Here is an 18,323-nt window from a genome sequence, read left to right as displayed (position 1 = left end):
CTTACGATAACACTAAAGGACCACACCAGCTGCAAGTTTTAGCGTGAGACTTTTTCCCATCTCTGTTACGTTGCAAACTTTAAAAACATTGCCCCACCATGAAAAGTATAACGTTTCTCATTGGATAGACAGAATTTTTGTAGGCGGAGCTTAAGGTTAACATTGAGACCATGATTGGTCTGATGGAAACACAGCCAGATAGTTATTTTAAAATCAATTTCGGTAAATTGTAGTAAGGAGAAGTTAGGGGGGAGTTGCTTCCGAGACGGCGAGGTGAGCGGAGCTGTGCTGTCCGCCGCCCCCTGACGAACACCGACAAGGTAATGAACACACACGATGCCGCATAACAGCGCATAAAGCTTCATTCAGAACTGCAGAAGTCTCATCTGTTAACCCCCCCCCCCCTTTTTGCGTAATACTAGTGTCGATCATCAATTAAAGCTCATGGTGTTAACATTTGCCACTTGAAGTAAAAATCTGAAACGCGATGATTTTTCTGTTATATAGTTATTGAGAAGCCACATCAGCCACTGTAATTTACGAGAAGTTAGATAGGTAATTAAAGATAATTGAGGGTCGCTGTAGACCATTTTGATAGTTTTCTCTTTTGTGAAACGTAATTTAAACCTAGATTATAGATGTGATATGGCATAGGTCATCCTTTGATCCATTGTAGAACTTGGAAACCCATTCAGGGAATATTCGTTCACATTTTTGTTGAACGCAGTTGGTTTTTACCATCCTGTATTAAAACATTTCCTTTTATCAATAGTGCAATTTATAAACAATGTTTTGTGAGTAGAATAAAATTTCCAATGGTAAACTCAACTGCTTTTTCGACGATATTTTACCAGCTAACTAAAAATAGGAAAGCCTTGAACCCCTTCCACTAAATTTAGTTAGTATTAAGATTCTTTTACAGGGAGTGCAGTGGAGCTGACGCTGAAATCATTAAGTATTTGGTTATATCATCGCTAGTCTCACTGAACTCTCCTGGATTCTACATGTCATGTGTGGTCTGGCGTCTCCTTACCAGCAACAGGTCCCAGGTTCAAACTAGTCAATTCCCTAAAAAACACGCTCAGAGCGTCGTTGCGCGAAAGTGGTAGGGAGTCACGATATAGAACAAACAGACACCACGCAGAATGTTAGAAGTGAAGGGACATCGGCAAGAATCCTATCGAGGCAGGTGGACTGAGCGATAGCGTTAACAAAAACGCAGACGACCGACCCCGCCTCGCCGCAAGTGGTAGTATGCACTGATGGTGTATTACTTGCGAACAATATGCAGTAACTATGTCAGCCTTAGAGTACACAAAGATATGATGTGAACTGATTTTAAGTGGGCTGCAAAAACATGAACAAAAGCGTAGTAACGAGCATTTAAAAAGCATTACAGTACAATAAAAACATAAACCCACACATAAGCGACAGGTGCTTCACTAACTATACTGGAGAAAGACTACATCAACTTACTGCTCTGTGGTCCTTTGCTTTCTATGCTTTGATTTTATAACATACCGCAAGAATTTAAATGCTCGAAGATAATCGCAATATTACCTAAAACCTGGCAAATCAGCTGATAACCCTAAGAGTTATCGAAGAATGGCCCTGATAAGTGTGACCTACAAGCTACTTGAACGGCTTATGGATAATAGACCCAGTACAAGATTACTTGAAACAATCCCAGTTGAACAAGCAGGCATCCGGCCAAAATGAAGTTGCATAAATCAAATTCTGTTACTCTCCAGCTCCAACGAGCCAGGATTTCAAAGTAAACTTAAAACCGCAGCTGCATTCATTCACCTATCAATGGGCAACAATGCAGTCCTAAGAAAAGTGATATACAAGCTTCTTCGTGTAATTTCTTGCAAACCAACATCTCGACTAATCAACAATATGCTAAATGACCGAGTGTTCCAAGTAGTCTTGGTATACAACATCAGATCACCAAGTAAATAATAAAAGATCTACCACACGGATCAGTTCTTGCTCCATTTCTCAACAGTTTGTACAAAACAGACATGCCAAAATCAAGATCAAGGAAGTTTGATAACGCCAACGACTAAATACTTGCAACAAGGTGTAGCTACAACTAACAGTCGAAAGCAGTTCTAACGGAGATCTAGTTGTTCTGTGAAATATCTTTCCCAAATGGTGACTCCAATCTAACGCCACCAAAACGGAGGATTCCTGCTTTCACCTAATTAATAAACACACCAGAAGAAAACGCAACGCACAATTTGAAAACACTACACTTTCAATACAACACCTAAGTATCTTGGGGTAACCCCAGATAGACCCCTCTCTTTTAGAGGTCATCTATCAAAAATACCCGAAAAACTGAAAACGAGAAACAACCTTATCCAAAAGACGTGCGTCACAACCTGAGGAGCATCGGCTTCCACCCTTCGTTTCTCTGCTCTGAGTCCAGTTTTCTCAAGCGCTAAGTAGTCCATATGCATAAGAAACAGACGTCCAGCTAAATAACACCATGAGAATGATTGCTATTGCCATTAGTCAACACCTACGAAATGTCTACCAGTAGGAAGCCAAATTCTATCCCGTCAACTACGACGCATAAATGCTCTCACGAACGAGTACAAAAATATCTGGGATAATAAAAATCTACCAATCCGTCAAGATACTGGTGACGCAAACCACAACTGATTTTGCTCTAGACGACTACCACCTAAAATAGAAAAGGTCGCTGGGAGAGATGAGTTGCACCTTACCAAAGTATGCACTCAACAATGGACTAGCTAACAATATAATACAATGCCGTGTATCATCCAAAAACAGAGATTTCATTTGCCACGCAGAACACAGTCAATCCGAAACAGAATTAGAACTCAACATGGAAGATGCGCATATTTTTACGAGAACTGTACGATTGATTGCTGCTCTCCATAATTTGTAAAAAATACTTTAGTTCTCGACAAATATTTCGCAAAGAAGTGTTCTGCACATATTGCATGTACGCAAATTCCATTCACATCACTTATCGTTGACATCAAGAACTACACGAGGAAGACTTTTAAAACGGCTTGAACATTTGCAGTTGGATACGACAACAACTAGGAACCTATGATGATTTTATTTCACAGATAATTTTCTCTGATTAATCAACTTTTACGAATCGTAGTCAATTGAATCGGCATAATACGCGTTATTGGCAAGTAAAGAATCCCCATTGGATAAAGCAAACTGAGCGTCATATGTGAAAGAAATTACACCAAAAATGTGCACAAAGCAATTGCGTTCCGGAGTCTTTTTTGCTATAAAACCGGTTTCTTACTGAAGATGTTAGAACGATAGCCTGGTCATACATAAAGCACACCAGAGGCAAGACACAATCAATACCTTCAATGTGCGATAACAACTGATGACAATGCCACTTAAGAAGAGTTATTAAACACGCTTTTCCGAAACTCCTTCACCAAAGAAGACGAAGTAAATATTCCTGAATTCCAATCAAGAACAAATGTCAAGATGAGAAACATAGAAGTAGATATCCTCGGTGTAACAAAGCAGCTTAAATCACTTAATAAAGGCAAGGCCTCCGGGCCTGATTGTATACCAGTCAGGTTCCTCTCAGAGTATGCTGACAAAATAGCTCCATATTTAGCAATTATATACAACCACTCGCTTACAGAAAGATACGTACCTGAAGACTGGAAAATTGCTCAAGTCACACAAATACCCAAAAAGGGAACTACAGGCCTATATTACTAACGTCGATTTGCAGTAGGGTTTTAGAACATATACTGTATTTGAACATTATGACGTACCGCGAAAAAAAAACGATTTATTGACATATAGTCAGGACGGATTCAGAAAATATCGTTCTTGTCAAACACAACTAGCTCTCTACACTCATGAAGTAATAAGTGCTATCGACAGGGGATGTCAAATTGATACCATATTTTTAGATTTCCAGAAGGCTTTCGACGCCGTTCCTCACAAGCGTCTTCCAATCAGACTGCGTGCCTATGGATTATCGCCTCAGTTGTGCGACTGGATTCATGATTTCCTGTGAGAATGGTCACTGTAGTAATAGACGGAAAGTCATCGAGTAAAACAGAAGTAATATCCGGCGTTCCCCAAGGAAGTGTTATAGGCCGTCTATTGTTCCTGATCTATATTAACGACTTTGGAGACAATCTGAGTAGCCGTCTTAGATTGTTTGCAGATGATGCTGTCATTTACCGTCTCGTAAAGTCATCAGATGATCAAAACGACTTGCAAAATGATTTAGATAAGATATCTGTACGGTGCGAAAAGTGGCAATTGACCCTGAATAAAGAAAAGTGCGAAGTTATTCACATAAGTACTAAAAGAAATCAGCTAAATTTCGATTACGCGATAAGTCACACAAATCTGAAGGCTGTAAATTCATCTAAATGCTTAGGGATTACAGTTACAAATAACCTAAATTGAAACGATCACATAAATAATATTGTGGGTAGAGCAAACCAAAGACTGCGATTCATTGGCAGAACACTTAGAACTTGCAACAGGTTTACCAAAGAGACTGCTTTCACTACGCTTGTCCGCCCTATTCTGAAGTACTGCTGTGCGGTGTGGGATCCGCATCAGGTGGGACAGACGGATGACATAGAAAAAGTACAAAGAAGGGCAGCTCGTTTTGTATTATCGCGAAATAGGGAGGTAGTGTCACAGACATGACACGTGAATTGGAGTGGCAATCATTAAAACAAAGGCGTTTTTCGTTGCGACGGGATCTTCTCATGAAATTTCAATCACCAGTTTTCTCCTCCGATTGCGAAAACATTCTATTGGCACCCACCTATATAGGGAGAAATGATCATCACGATAAAATAAGAGAAATCAGGGCTCGCACGGAAAAATTTAAGTGTTCGTTTTTCCCGCGTGCCGTTCGAGAGTGGAACGGTGGAAAGACAGCATGAAGGTGGTTCATTGACCCTCTGCCAGGTACTTTATTGTGAATAGCAGAGTAATCATGCAGATGTAGAAATATTAACATTCTTAAACAGTTTTTAACGCAATTTGATTTTTGTCGATTACAGCGCTATCTATAACCCACTGAAAAAAAAAAATTACTGCAGAAGTTACGCATTTTTCCGAGAGAATCCGAATCCTCAATAGAAAGTAGGCCCCCTCCCTCTCCCGCGCCTTGGGGGGTGGGGCAGGGTGGTGGAGTTTGGTGTCATTGGAAGTCCCTCTTCGAGACAAACAATTTTTCTTTTTAATCTGATTTGCAGTTTTCCAAATAATACCAAAACAGTTTCAAATGCCTCATCGTGTATAGCTGTGTAAATATATAATGCAGGGTGCGTTTGTTGTTTTGTAATTGGGCAGAAGTTTCACAGTACCTCTAGTGCTTGCAGTTCGCCGTTGCCGATGTCTTTCTCCATCCATGCACAAAGACTTCTGTTCAAGAGGACAGCACGTTCGCTCACTGGGGCAGTTTGTGACGCAGGAGACTGGAGTCCCGTATCACAGCAACTGCTGTCATACTGGGTATCTGCTGACGTCACCTGGAATAGGAAACCTGTTTCTGGTTTGCAACTGTGAGGAAATAACACAAGTGATGAAATTCATGTCTAATGGGTATATGAGTAACAAATGGACGAAGATGAGACGCGTCTAACTCTATGACTAGTCAAGAGGATGATAATTTATGAAGACAAATGTTTTCATTTTGAGGCTGCTTATGCTGTAACCACAGATGGCTGTGAGCACCCGAGAAGAACCAGACTTCTTCGATAGCCCACCATGTCCCGTTCGCGAAGAACATAAACAGATGACAGAGTGTAGAACATTGTCAGGATTCTTTCTTAACACAATACACATTCAAAACTGGAAGAACTTAATTCCCAGTAAATTCTTACTGCCAAAGCAGATTTAACTGTGAAGTCATCTACAGATAAATACCACAGGAAACATGAAGAATTCATTCACATATACGAGTTATACTGTACTTTTTGCTAGGTATTGTTTCATCTGAAACAATTCACAAATACGAGTATTTACAATTTCCTGGAAAAGCGACATCACATTGAAACCACCTTTCTTGTCCCTAACCAAGGTAGAAGGGGTGTTGATACTTGATTGGTTTTCTATCTACATCTACATGGATACTCTGCAAATCACATTTAAGTGCCTGGCAGAGGGTTCGTTGAACCACCTTCACAATTAATTCTCTATTATTCCAATCTCGTATAGCGCGCGGAAAGAATGAACACCTATATCTTTGCGTACGAGCTCTGATTTCCCTTATTTTATCTTTGTGATCGTTTCTCCCTAAGTAGGTCGGTGTCAGCAAAATATTTTCGCATTCGGAGGAGAAAGTTGGTGACTGGAATTTCGTGCTAAGATCCCGTCGCAACGGCAAACGCCTTTCTTTTAATGATTCCCAGCCCAAATTCTTTATCATTTCTGTGACACTCTCTCCCATATTCCGCCACGATACAAAGCGTGCTGCCTTTCTTTGATCTTTGTTGATGTACTCCGTCAGTCCTATCTGGTAAGGACCCCACACCGCGCAGCAGTATTCTAAAAGAGGACGGACGAGCGTGGTGTAGGCAATCTCCTTAGTAGGTCTGTTACATTTTCTAAGTGTCCTGCCAATTAAACGCAGCCTTTGGTTAGCCTTACCCACAACATTTTCTATGTGTTCTTTCCAATTTAAGTTGTTCGTAATTGTAATACGTAGGTATTTAGCTGAATTTACGGCTTTTAGATTAGACTGATTTATCGCGTAACAGAAGTTTAACGAGTTCCTTTTAGCACTCATGTCGATGGCCTCATACTTTTCGTTATTTAGGCTCAACTGCCACTTTTAGCACCATTCAGATATTTTTTCTAAATCGTTTTTCACTTTGTTTTGATCCCCTGATGACTTTATTAGTCGATAAATGACAGCGTCATCTGCAAACAACCGAAGACGGCTGCTCAGATTGTCTCCCAAATCGTTTATATAGATAAGGAACAGCAAAGGTCCTATAACACTACCTTGGGGAACGCCTGAAATCACTTCTGTTTCACTCGATGACTGTCCGCCAATTACTACGAACTGTGACCTCTCTGACACGAAATTGCAAATCCAGTCACATAACTGAGACGATATTCCATAAGCACGCAATTTCACTACGAGCCGCTTGTGTGGTACAGAGTCTTAAGCCTTCCGGAAATCCAGGAATAAGGAATCGATCTGAAATCGCTTGTCAATGGCACTCAGCACTGCGTGTGAATAAAGAGCTAGTTGTCTTTCACAGGAACGATGTTTTCTAAACCCATGTTAACTGTGTGTCAATAGACCGTTTCCTTCGAGGTAATTTATAATGTTCGGACACAATATATGTTCTAAAATCTTGCTGCATATCATCGTTAACGATATGGGCCTGTAATTTAGTGGATTACTTCTACTAACTTTCTTGAATATTGGTGTGACCTGTGCAACTTTCCAGTCTTTGGGTAAGGATCTTTCGTCGAGCGAACGGTTGTATACGATTGTTAAGTATGGAGCTAATGCATCAGCATACTCGGAAAGGAACCTAATTGATATACATTCTGGACCAGAAGACTTGATTTTGTTGAGTTGCTTGATTTGAGCTGATTCACTACTCCGAGGATATTTACTTCTACGTTACTGATGTTGGCAGCTGTTCTCGATTCGAATTGTGAAATATTTACTTCGTCTTCTTTTGTGAAGGCATTTCGGAAGGCTGTGTTTAGTAACTCTGCTTTAGCAGCACCGTCTTCGATAGTCTCTCCATTGCTATCGTGCGGAGAAGGAATTGATTGTTTCTTGCCGCTAACATACTTCACATACGACCAGAATCTGTTTGGATTTTCTATCATGTCAGCGGCGCAATTCACACTACTTTTTAGTTCTGGGTGACGATTGACGATCTGGAAATGTCCTATAGAGTGGTGTAAATAAGTTTGTCGTCTACAACTACACATAATGTTACGTGGTACATCGAGTTAGTCAGGCTCCATCTCTCCTACAACCAAGTGCAGTCGAGGACAGAAGGGCCATGAGTGTATTTGAGGGTGGGAAAGTGGGGGGAGGGGGGGGGGGGAGATGATGAAACGTTAGGCTGCAACACGAGAGCTCCAGCATCTATAAAACTAGCAGACCGTAAGACACTTTCCCCATTGTTATTACGATAATTAAGCTCCCAACATCACACAAATCTTCACCTAACATCACAAAGATTTGGAGAGCGTATATGCGTTGCAGATGCAGCAGTCATAATTGTTAACCAAAATCATTTACTTTCAATTATTACACTGCAGTTCGATCAGATTATTCTTACGTGAAAAAACATCCTCAAATTTTGTGTTTGCCACTCATATACTAATACAGTGTGTTCCATTCACACCATCCTTCCAATGTTCTCTAAAAATATACCTACAGTGGTAAGGTTTTCATATGTTTTCTGCCATTGTAAATACACTCCTGGAAATGGAAAAAAGAACACATTGACACCGGTGTGTCAGACCCACCATACTTGCTCCGGACACTGCGAGAGGGCTGTACAAGCAATGATCACACGCACGGCACAGCGGACACACCAGGAACCGCGGTGTTGGCCGTCGAATGGCGCTAGCTGCGCAGCATTTGTGCACCGCCGCCGTCAGTGTCAGCCAGTTTGCCGTGGCATACGGAGCTCCATCGTAGTCTTTAACACTAGTAGCACGCCGCGACAGCGTGGACGTGAACCGTATGTGCAGTTGACGGACTTTGAGCGAGGGCGTATAGTGGGCATGCGGGAGGACGGGTGGACGTACGGCCGAATTGCTCAACACGTGGGGCGTGAGGTCTCCACAGTACATCGATGTTGTCGCCAGTGGTCGGCGGAAGGTGCACGTGCCCGTCGACCTGGGACCGGACCGCAGCGACGCACGGATGCACGCCAAGACCGTAGGATCCTACGCAGTGCCGTATGGGACCACACCGCCACTTCCCAGCAAATTAGGGACACTGTTGCTCCTGGGGTATCGGCGAGGAGCATTCGCAACCGTCTCCATGAAGCTGGGCTACGGTCCCGCACACCGTTAGGCCATCTTCCGCTCACGCCCCAACATCGTGCAGCCCGCCTCCAGTGGTGTCGCGACAGGCGTGAATGGAGGGACGAATGGAGACGTGTCGTCTTCAGCGATGAGAGCCGCTTCTGCCTTGGTGCCAATGATGGTCGTATGCGTGTTTGGCGCCGTGCAGGTGAGCGCCACAATCAGGACTGCATATGACCGAGGCACACAGGGCCAACACCCGGCATCATGGTGTGGGGAGCGATCTCCTACACTGGCCGTACACCACTGGTGATCGTCGAGGGGACACTGAATAGTGCACGGTACATCCAAACCGTCATCGAACCCATCGTTCTACCATTCCTAGACCGGCAAGGGAACTTGCTGTTCCAACAGGACAATGCACGTCCACATGTATCCCGTGCCACCCAACGTGCTCTAGAAGGTGTAAGTCAACTACCCTGGCCAGCAAGATCTCCGGATCTGTCCCCCATTGAGCATGTTTGGGACTGGATGAAGCGTCGTCTCACGCGGTCTGCACGTCCAGCACGAACGCTGGTCCAACTGAGGCGCCAGGTGGAAATGGCATGGCAAGCCGTTCCACAGGACTACATCCAGCATCTCTACGATCGTCTCCATGGGAGAATAGCAGCCTGCATTGCTGCGAAAGGTGGATATACACTGTAGTAGTGCCGACATTGTGCATGCTCTGTTGCCTGTGGTTCTGTCAGTGTGATCATGTGATGTATCTGACCCCAGGAATGTGTCAAAGTTTCCCCTTCCTGGGACAATGAATTCACGGTGTTCTTATTTCAATTTCCAGGAGTGTAACTAATGATATTCATGAGAAGTGTTAATTCGATCTCCTTGCTTTCATTATGTCACAAATTACGCAGTTGGTTTAAATGTCAGTAATTTTTGTAATGAAAGAATTTCGTAATTGTTAGTCACCTTATGTTGTACACTCTTTGTTAACAATAATCAGAGTTTAATTTTTCAAGAAAGATTTTCTTTGAAGTAAAACCCTCCTGCATTATTCCTAGTAGAGTTTGAAATGTTACGTCGCGTGTGCATTACACCTTTCGCCACACGCAACTACAGATTGTTACCGACACGCAAGGAAAAATTTAGTGCTGAGTAGCTTATTTTTCTTTAGTTGCTCCATTTGCTGATTTCAGTTGGCTTTCGAGAACATACGCCAGACATAAAATAGCGTATTGAGCACAAGGTAAGCCACTTTTCGTTCAGGACAGATCTCACTTTGCATTGTTGTGAGCAAACGGTACGTTGCCAGAATTTTCAGGTGTTGTGCTAAGTAAGCAGTTTAACTTACAGTGGACAGAGAAGGTAATCTTAAGCAGATATTTTCTTCCGAGCTGAGCAGTATTTTATTTTGGGGTTATTTCAAGTCAGACATTGCACTTCATGTTACGTAACTTTCATAACGTACTTTAGTATTAGTTACAGTTTCATAGTTTTCACTAAGCACACAATTAGTTTCTTTTGGGATTTAACTAGATTCACTTTCGTCATTTAAAATTCAGCATTTTCTTTTGGGATTTAATTAGGTTCGCTTTCATTATTTCAAATTTAGAATTTCACCGAGATAAAAGTTTTGTTTCACCACACGGTTCAAAAGTCAGTAGAGGGCAACCGAACAGTCAGTATTTCTCAGTCATTGAATAAGATATCTCAAGGACACATTAGACGAGGAGAAAGTTTTTGGAAAAGGATATTCAGTATTTCACATGTAGATAAATTACATATAAAGCTTATACGATTAACGTTGAACCTCATACATTAATCTGCGAGAAACGGGAAGAATTTCATATTGAAAAGTGATCCAAAAGAAGAATCGTTGAATAGAGTTCTCAAAAACAAATATCCTCTCCAGAAAGGTTACTTAATATTTTCCACCGATTCGACACTCCTATCCAAAAAATGTTTATGATGAGAAATCTTAAGGAGACATTGCACGAGGAGAAAGTTTTTGGAAAAGGATATTTAGTATTTAATATGTAGATAAATTATATATAAAGCTTATACAATTAACGTTGAACCCCATACATTAATCTGCGAGAAACTGGAAGAATTTCATATTGAAAATGGTCTAAAAGTAGAATCGTTGAATAGAGTTCTCAAAACCAAATATCCTTTTCAGGAAGGTTACTTAATATTTTCCACCGATTCGACACTACTTTCCAAAAAATGTTTATGGTGAGAACAATTTGACTACGCTTAAAGAGAGAAACAAATAAGAAACATAATTTTTGGTACCTACCTAGTTGCACGTAACACTCCTGTACCCAACGATGGCGGTAGTGACCTATCGACACACAGATTCCAAGAGACAAAGAAGGCGTATAGCAGCCATCTTGATTCATCACCACAGATCCAGCACCCACAACTCTCTTTGATTGGCCAGACCTGAGACCGAAGCGGGCAAACCTTACGCAGTGGCGCGACGAATAGGATTAAGACCAGGGTCAGACGTCTTCAGAAGCCACGCAAGCAACGTTCACGGAATGATCCTCAAGTCAGTCTTACACAATTCGCGTTAAATGCGCTGGCGATTTCTCTTCTTTGAGGGGGAGGTCGTCTGCAATGCGCTGTACACGATAAAACAGACGTTTATTATCGAACAAGACGTCTCTGTATCTCTTGGCGGCGAAAGAAAACTGCAGAAATACCAAGGGACACCGTGCCCTCCTATGTAAACATCCACTGTACAACAATGGCACCAATACGCACCTAAGCATTGCCTCCTTAGCGAGCAGGATGCACCGCCTCGTTTTCGACTCACTCTTGCACTGTGGACGGTGTAAAACTGTTACCGGGAGCTTACGCGACTTCCCACCGCTGGCATAAGCCACGGCAGTAAAGTGGTGTGTGTGTGTTACAGTCGGCTGCCTGCAAACAGAAGCAGGAAATGGTACGTGACACACTGAAAGGAAAAAGCTACCGTGTTCGGACGTGCACGTGACCACACAATGAATAAATTGCCCGACTTGTTTACGCATTTACGGCGACTGTCCTACGTGTCTCCAAGAAATGGTGTACTATTGGCAGCCGTGTAACACAAGGTAGGAACAATAGTGGCAGAAAGATCCTAACCCACAGGCACCCGAGGAAGCGTGTCAGTAGTGACAACGGGCTTGAATTGCAACATGAACTGCTGCTGTCGTGAATGCAGGTCCGTCATAACCAGTCCGCGAGCGAGCACTGTGAAAGGGACAGTATGCAATGAACACTGGGTCTGGTACCTCGCAAAAGGGCAGTGCTCACAGAGGCACATAAAACGGCACGTGTTCTCCTCGTCAGTGACCGCAGAAACTGGACAGCAACTGACTGACAGCGATCTAAACTGGTGCTAGGGACAGAATTTCCTGTGGCGTTATTTTCAAATTTTCTGAAAACCACTTCAAGTACACTACTGGCCATTAAAATTGCTACACAAAGAAGAAATGCAGATGATAAACGGGTATTCATTGGACAAATATACTATACTAAAACTGACTAATCACATGTCACGCAATTTGGAATGCATAGATCCAGAGAAATCAGTACCCAGAACAACCACCTTTGGCCGTAATAACGGCCTTGATACGCCTGGGCATTGAGTCAAGCAGAGCTTGGATGGCGTGTACAGGTACAGCTGCCCATGCAGTTTCAACACGATACCACAGTTCATCAAGAGTAGTGACTGGCGTATTGTGACGAGCCAGTTGCTCGGCCACCATTGACCAGACGTTTTCAGTTGGTGAGAGATCTGGAGAATGTGCTGGCCAGGGCAGCAGTCGAACATTTCCTGTATGCAGAAAGGTCCGTACAGGACCTGCAACATGCGGTCGTGCATTATCCTGCTGAAATGTAGGGTTTCACAGGGATCCAATGAAGGGTAGAGCCACGGGTCGTAACACATCTTAAATGTAACGTCCACTGTTCAAAGTGCCGTCAGTGCGAACAAGAGGTGACCGAGACGTGTTGTAAGTAGGCTGTTTATGTTTTCTTATTGGCAACGTTACGTAGCGCTCTGTATGAAAATCACTGGCTGTGCTGTGTGCAGTCTGTGGTTAGTTTGCATTGTTGTCTGCCATTGTAGTGTTGGGCAGCTGGATGTTAACAGCGCATAGCGTTGGGCAGTTGGAGGTGAGTCGCCAGCAGTGGTGGATGTGGGGAAGTGAAATGGCGGATTTTTGAGAATGGATAATCTGGAGGTGTGTCCATCAGAAACAGTACATTTGTAAGAGTGGATGTCATGAACTGCTATATGTATTATGACTATTAAGGTAAATACATTGTTTGCTCTCTATTAAAATCTTTCATTTGCTAACTATGCCTATCAGTAGTTAGTGCCTTCCGTAGTTTGAATCTTTTATTTAGCTGGCAGTAGTGGCGCTCGCTGTATTGCAGTAGTTCGAGTAACGAAGATTTTTGTGAGGTAAGTGATATGTAAAATGTATAGGTTAATGTTAGTCAGGGCCATTCTTTTGTAGGGATTATTGAAAGTCAGATTGCGTTGCGCTAAAAAAATATTGTGTTTCAGTGTAGTGTTGATCAGAGTAGGTAAAGAGAGAAATGTCTGAGTACGTTCAGTTTTGCTCAGCTGTTTGAAAATCAAATAATGTAAGAGATTTATCAGCACAGTAAGTCAATAATTTTTCTAAGGGGACGTTTCAGTGTAACCAATGGCACGCCATACCATCACGCCGGGTGATTCTAAACACACCAGGAATATTTGTCAGGGTTTGTCAGAATCTTGTTCACTGATGTCATGCTTGCACTGAGGTTGGTGTCCGTCAGTTTCAGCACATTTTGTGCTGTACCAGTGGTACATTCATTGTGTCAGTGATAATATATGCAGTTAACTGTAACTAATGTAAATAAAAAAGTACGCGATAACGCGATTTTGTTCCTATTATCTCCTTACGCTGGCTTCTCCGACCCCAGATTTCCCACATCAAATTACTCAGTGCAGCATCCTCTATGTCATCTAAGATTTTTGCACGTTCTTACGGAAACACCATGTATAATAGTCCTTCCAGTGTGCAATTTAAATGGATGCTTCCTTCTTTATACATGTCGCTACTTCAGCTTGCTCCTACACATCATACCAACGGTAGTCACATTCTGCTAGATGTTATAACGATATGTTTACGTAATGTGTGTACATAAACATACAGTTATAAATGCCCCCGTTCGTAGTCGCTAATTATAACAATATCGGACGCTGATAACCACGCAGTTGAGCGCCCCACAAACCAAACATCAAATCAATTATAACAATATGTTTACTTTTGTGCTGTAACATATAGCTATAATCAGCGGTGGAAACATATTTGCGAACGCCGACCGTGTGCGGCTGTTTCTTCTTTGATCGTCTGATCAGTAGGAAGTTGCAGAGGAGAGAAAATGCCTATTCAAAATATAATTATTTTGGGATAGCTCAACATGAATTTCCTAAGGGACCGTAGTTTATCATGCATTTACCAGTAGAATATGGCGCGGAGAAAATATTTCGCCGCATGCAACTTCCGTCCGAACTCGACCAAAGAATTCGTAACTGTGAACTCTCTATTTGGCAGAAACATAAAGAAAATTAACTAACTTCATGAAGGAGTAGACATAGATTCTATATTAAATAAATAGTCCATACACCAGTTCCATTTAACTCTGAATTTATGGCAATTAATAGACGAACTTACACTGCAATGAAGGATTTAACATGGATGCCGTTTTGACTGGCACTTCTCGTAATGAAAACAATTCCTTTAATGTTTTCACATACACGTCGCACAATAAATCTACTGCTAGGCACTTTTAGTATTACACATTTACTTTAGACTAAAAGAATATTATTTTTAACGATAATAATACGGCGGCAAGGCATGCGCGTCCGACACAAGAGAAGAATGAGTAACTGTTCATCGAGAATACCTCGTATGTAAAAAAAAAAAAAAAAAAAAAAAAAATGTGTAAAAGTATTCCACTTCTGTTCGTTTTTCGCGCCGCGGTTTACAAAGTCAATAACTCACTGCATCTCTGACGGCGCTTCGACAATAAACAAGTTACGTCGCAGGTCGTTCACCTTTTACATTCTCGCAACATTATTTGCTAACTGTAGCTGTTGCCGAGTGACTGCTCGATTAGTGAATGATTTAAAATGATTAGGCAATCACATAATGTTAGAATGTATGTGCAACGAAATTCGCAAACAGAGTAATTCGTACTTCTCAAATAGTTACACCTAGCATGTCTGCCGATGACATAATTTTCGTGATGCACTCGCTAGAATTTCCCAGAAAAAACCAAAACTGAGTACATACCGAGACCTCAAACATACACTACTGGCCATTAAAATTACTAAACCACAAAGATGACGGGCTACAGACGCGAAATTTAGCCGACAGGAAGAAGATGCTGTGATATGCAAATGATTAGCTTTTCAGAGCATTCACACAAGGTTGGCGCCGGTGGGAACACATTCAACGTGCTGACATGAGGAAAGTTTCCAAACGATTTCTCATACACAAACAGCAGTTGGCCGGCATTGCCTGGTGAAACGTTGTTGTGATGCCTCGTGTAAGGAGGAGAAATGTGTACCATCACGTTTCCGACTTTGATAAAGGTCGGATTGTAGCCTATCGCGATTGCGGTTTCTCGTATCGCGACGTTGCTGCTCGCGCTGGTCGAGATCCAATGAATGTGGAATCGGTGGCATCAGAAGGGTAATACGGAACGCCGTGCTGGATCCCAATGGCCTCGTATCACTCGCAGTCGAGATGACAGGCATCTTATCCGCGCGGCTGTAACGGATCGTGCAGCCACGTCTCGATCCCTGAGTCAACAGCTGGGGACCTTTACAAGACAACGACCATCTGCACGAACAGTTCGACGACGTTTGCAGCAGCATGGACTATCAGCTCGGAGACCATGGCTGCTGTTACCCTTGACGCTGCATCACAGACAGGAGCCCCTGCGATGGAGTACTCAACAACGAACCTGGGTGCACGAATGGCAAAACGTCATTTTTTCGGATGAATCCTGGTTCTGTTTACAGCATCACGATGCTCGCATCCGTGATTGGCGACATCTCGGTGAACGCACATTCGTCATGTCATGAACTGCTATATATATTATCACTATTAAGGTAAATACATTGTTTGTTCTCTATCAAAATCTTTCATTTGCTAACTATGCCTATTAGTAGTTAGTGCCTTCAGCAGTTTGAATCTTTTATTTAGCTGGCAGTAGTGGCGCTCGCTGTATTGCAGTAGTTCGAGTAACGAAGATTTTTGTGAGGTAAGTGATTTGTGAAACGTATAGGTTAATGTTAGTCAGGGCCATTCTTTTGTAGGGATTTTTGAAAGTCAGATTGCGTTGCGCTAAAAATATTGTGTGTCAGTTTAAGCATAGTCTTGTATAATTTTTCAAAGGGGACGTTTCAACATGTGCTACAAAACGCCACTGTTTCCTGCGCATATACCCCGACATCAATATGGGATATAGATAACCATGCTCACGTACACAGACCACAAAACGGGTTGGCATACTCTGGATCAGGTGGTCGAGCAGCTGTTGGGGTATAGCCTCGCATTCTTGCACCAGTGCCTGTCGGAGCTCCTGAAGTGTCCTAGGGGTTTGAAGACGTGCAGTGATACGTCGACTGAGAGCGTCCCAGACGTACTGGATGGGGTTTAGGTCTGGAGAACAGGCAGGCCACTCCATTCGCCTGATATCTTCTGTTTCAAGGTACTCCTCCACAATGGCAGCTCGGTGGGGCCGTGCGTTATCATCCATCAGGAGGAAGGTGGGACCCACTGCACCCCTGAAAAGGCGGACACACTGGTGAAAAATGACGTCCCGATACACCTGACCTGTTGCAGTTCCTCTGTCAAAGACATGCAGGAGTGTACGTGCACCAATCATAATCCCACCCCACACCATCAAACCACGACCTCCATACAGGTCCCTTTCAAGCACATTAAGGGGTTGGTATGTGGTTCCTGGTGCACGCCAGATGAAAAACCGGCGAGAATCACTGTTCAGACTATACGTGGACTCATCTGTGAATATAACCTGGAACCACTGTTCCAATGGCCATGTACTGTGTTTTTGACACCATGTTTACGGGCTCTCCTGTCACCAGGGGTCAGTGGAATGTACCTTGCAGGTCTCAGGGCGAATAAACCACGTCTGTTCAGTCGCCTGTAGACTGTGTGTCTGGAGACAACTGTTCCAGTGGCTGTGGTAAGGCCCCGAGCAAGTCAACCTGCAGGACTCTGTGGCTGTCTACGGGCAATGATGGTGAGATATCAGTCTTCTTGTGATGTTGTACACTGTGCACATCTCATACTGTAGCACCTGGACACATTTCCTGTCTGCTGAAATCATTGCCATAATCTTGAGATCACACTTTGTGGCACACGGAGGGCCGTGCTACGACCTGCTGTGTTGGACCAGCCTCCAGTCGCCGTAGTATTCTACCCCTCATAACGTCATCAATATGTGTTCTTTGAGCCATATTCAACACACAGTCACCATTAGCACGTCTAAAAATGTCTGGACACTTACTCGCTGCACCATACTCTGACATGCACCAACACCCCTCTGCGTATGTGGACTGCTGCCAGCACCACCGTGCGACAACTGAAGGTCAAATGCACCACATGATCATATCCCGAGGTGATTTAAACCCACAAACCACCCACCAGAGCGTTGTTTCACCATGTATAAGCATTATCCTTCACTTATGAGCATGAGTGTATAAAAAATTTATTTTCGAAAGTTTTGGCATATATGTCTGATATTACATTTACCTAATTTATATTAGATTTCAAAATCACCAGGAAAATGATGACAGTGGTAAAATTTATCAGACTTTACCCCAATAAAACAAACAAATACCGTATGAACATGCCTTGAAGGCCCAACGGTACCGACCGGCCGCCGTGTCATCGTCAAACCTCAGGCATCACTGGATGTGGATATGGAGGGGCATGTGGTCAGGACATCACCGTCGCGCCTGTTGGCCATTTTCAGTTTTCGTGACCATTGCCTGACGAGGGTTGACTGCACCCTGCTAGCCAAAAACACTCGGCAGACCCAGACGGAACCAATCCAAGTGCATGTTAGCACTGCGGCGAGGCTGTTGGCATCTTACTGCAATGCCTGACGAAAAAAATGAAGCAACCCGAAGAGGAGGAGGAAACGAAATGAACTTCATGGATTGAAAGGGTTCATAATGTTATTTCAGTGATTAAATACGGACTCAATTTGACAACGAGCTTGGCATTAAG

The 18,323-nt window shown here is 42.9% G+C and overlaps 1 protein-coding gene across 1 annotated transcript in view; it reads right to left on the bottom strand.

Moving 5' to 3' along the window:
* The window catches only part of LOC126176754 (solute carrier family 22 member 7-like), a 557,899-nt gene that overhangs the window by 356,015 nt on the left and 183,561 nt on the right, over nucleotides 1–18,323 (bottom strand). The window contains exon 2 of the mRNA XM_049923922.1: nucleotides 5,358–5,522. Within this exon, the coding sequence (XP_049779879.1) occupies nucleotides 5,358–5,522 (165 nt within the window). The remainder of the gene's footprint in view (nucleotides 1–5,357; nucleotides 5,523–18,323) is intronic.

Source organism: Schistocerca cancellata, chromosome 3 (genome assembly GCF_023864275.1).
Source record: "Schistocerca cancellata isolate TAMUIC-IGC-003103 chromosome 3, iqSchCanc2.1, whole genome shotgun sequence".
NCBI classification, from domain to species: domain Eukaryota; kingdom Metazoa; phylum Arthropoda; class Insecta; order Orthoptera; family Acrididae; genus Schistocerca; species Schistocerca cancellata.
Note: the sequence above shows the minus strand (reverse complement) of the source record. Positions and strands in the feature narration are given on the sequence as shown.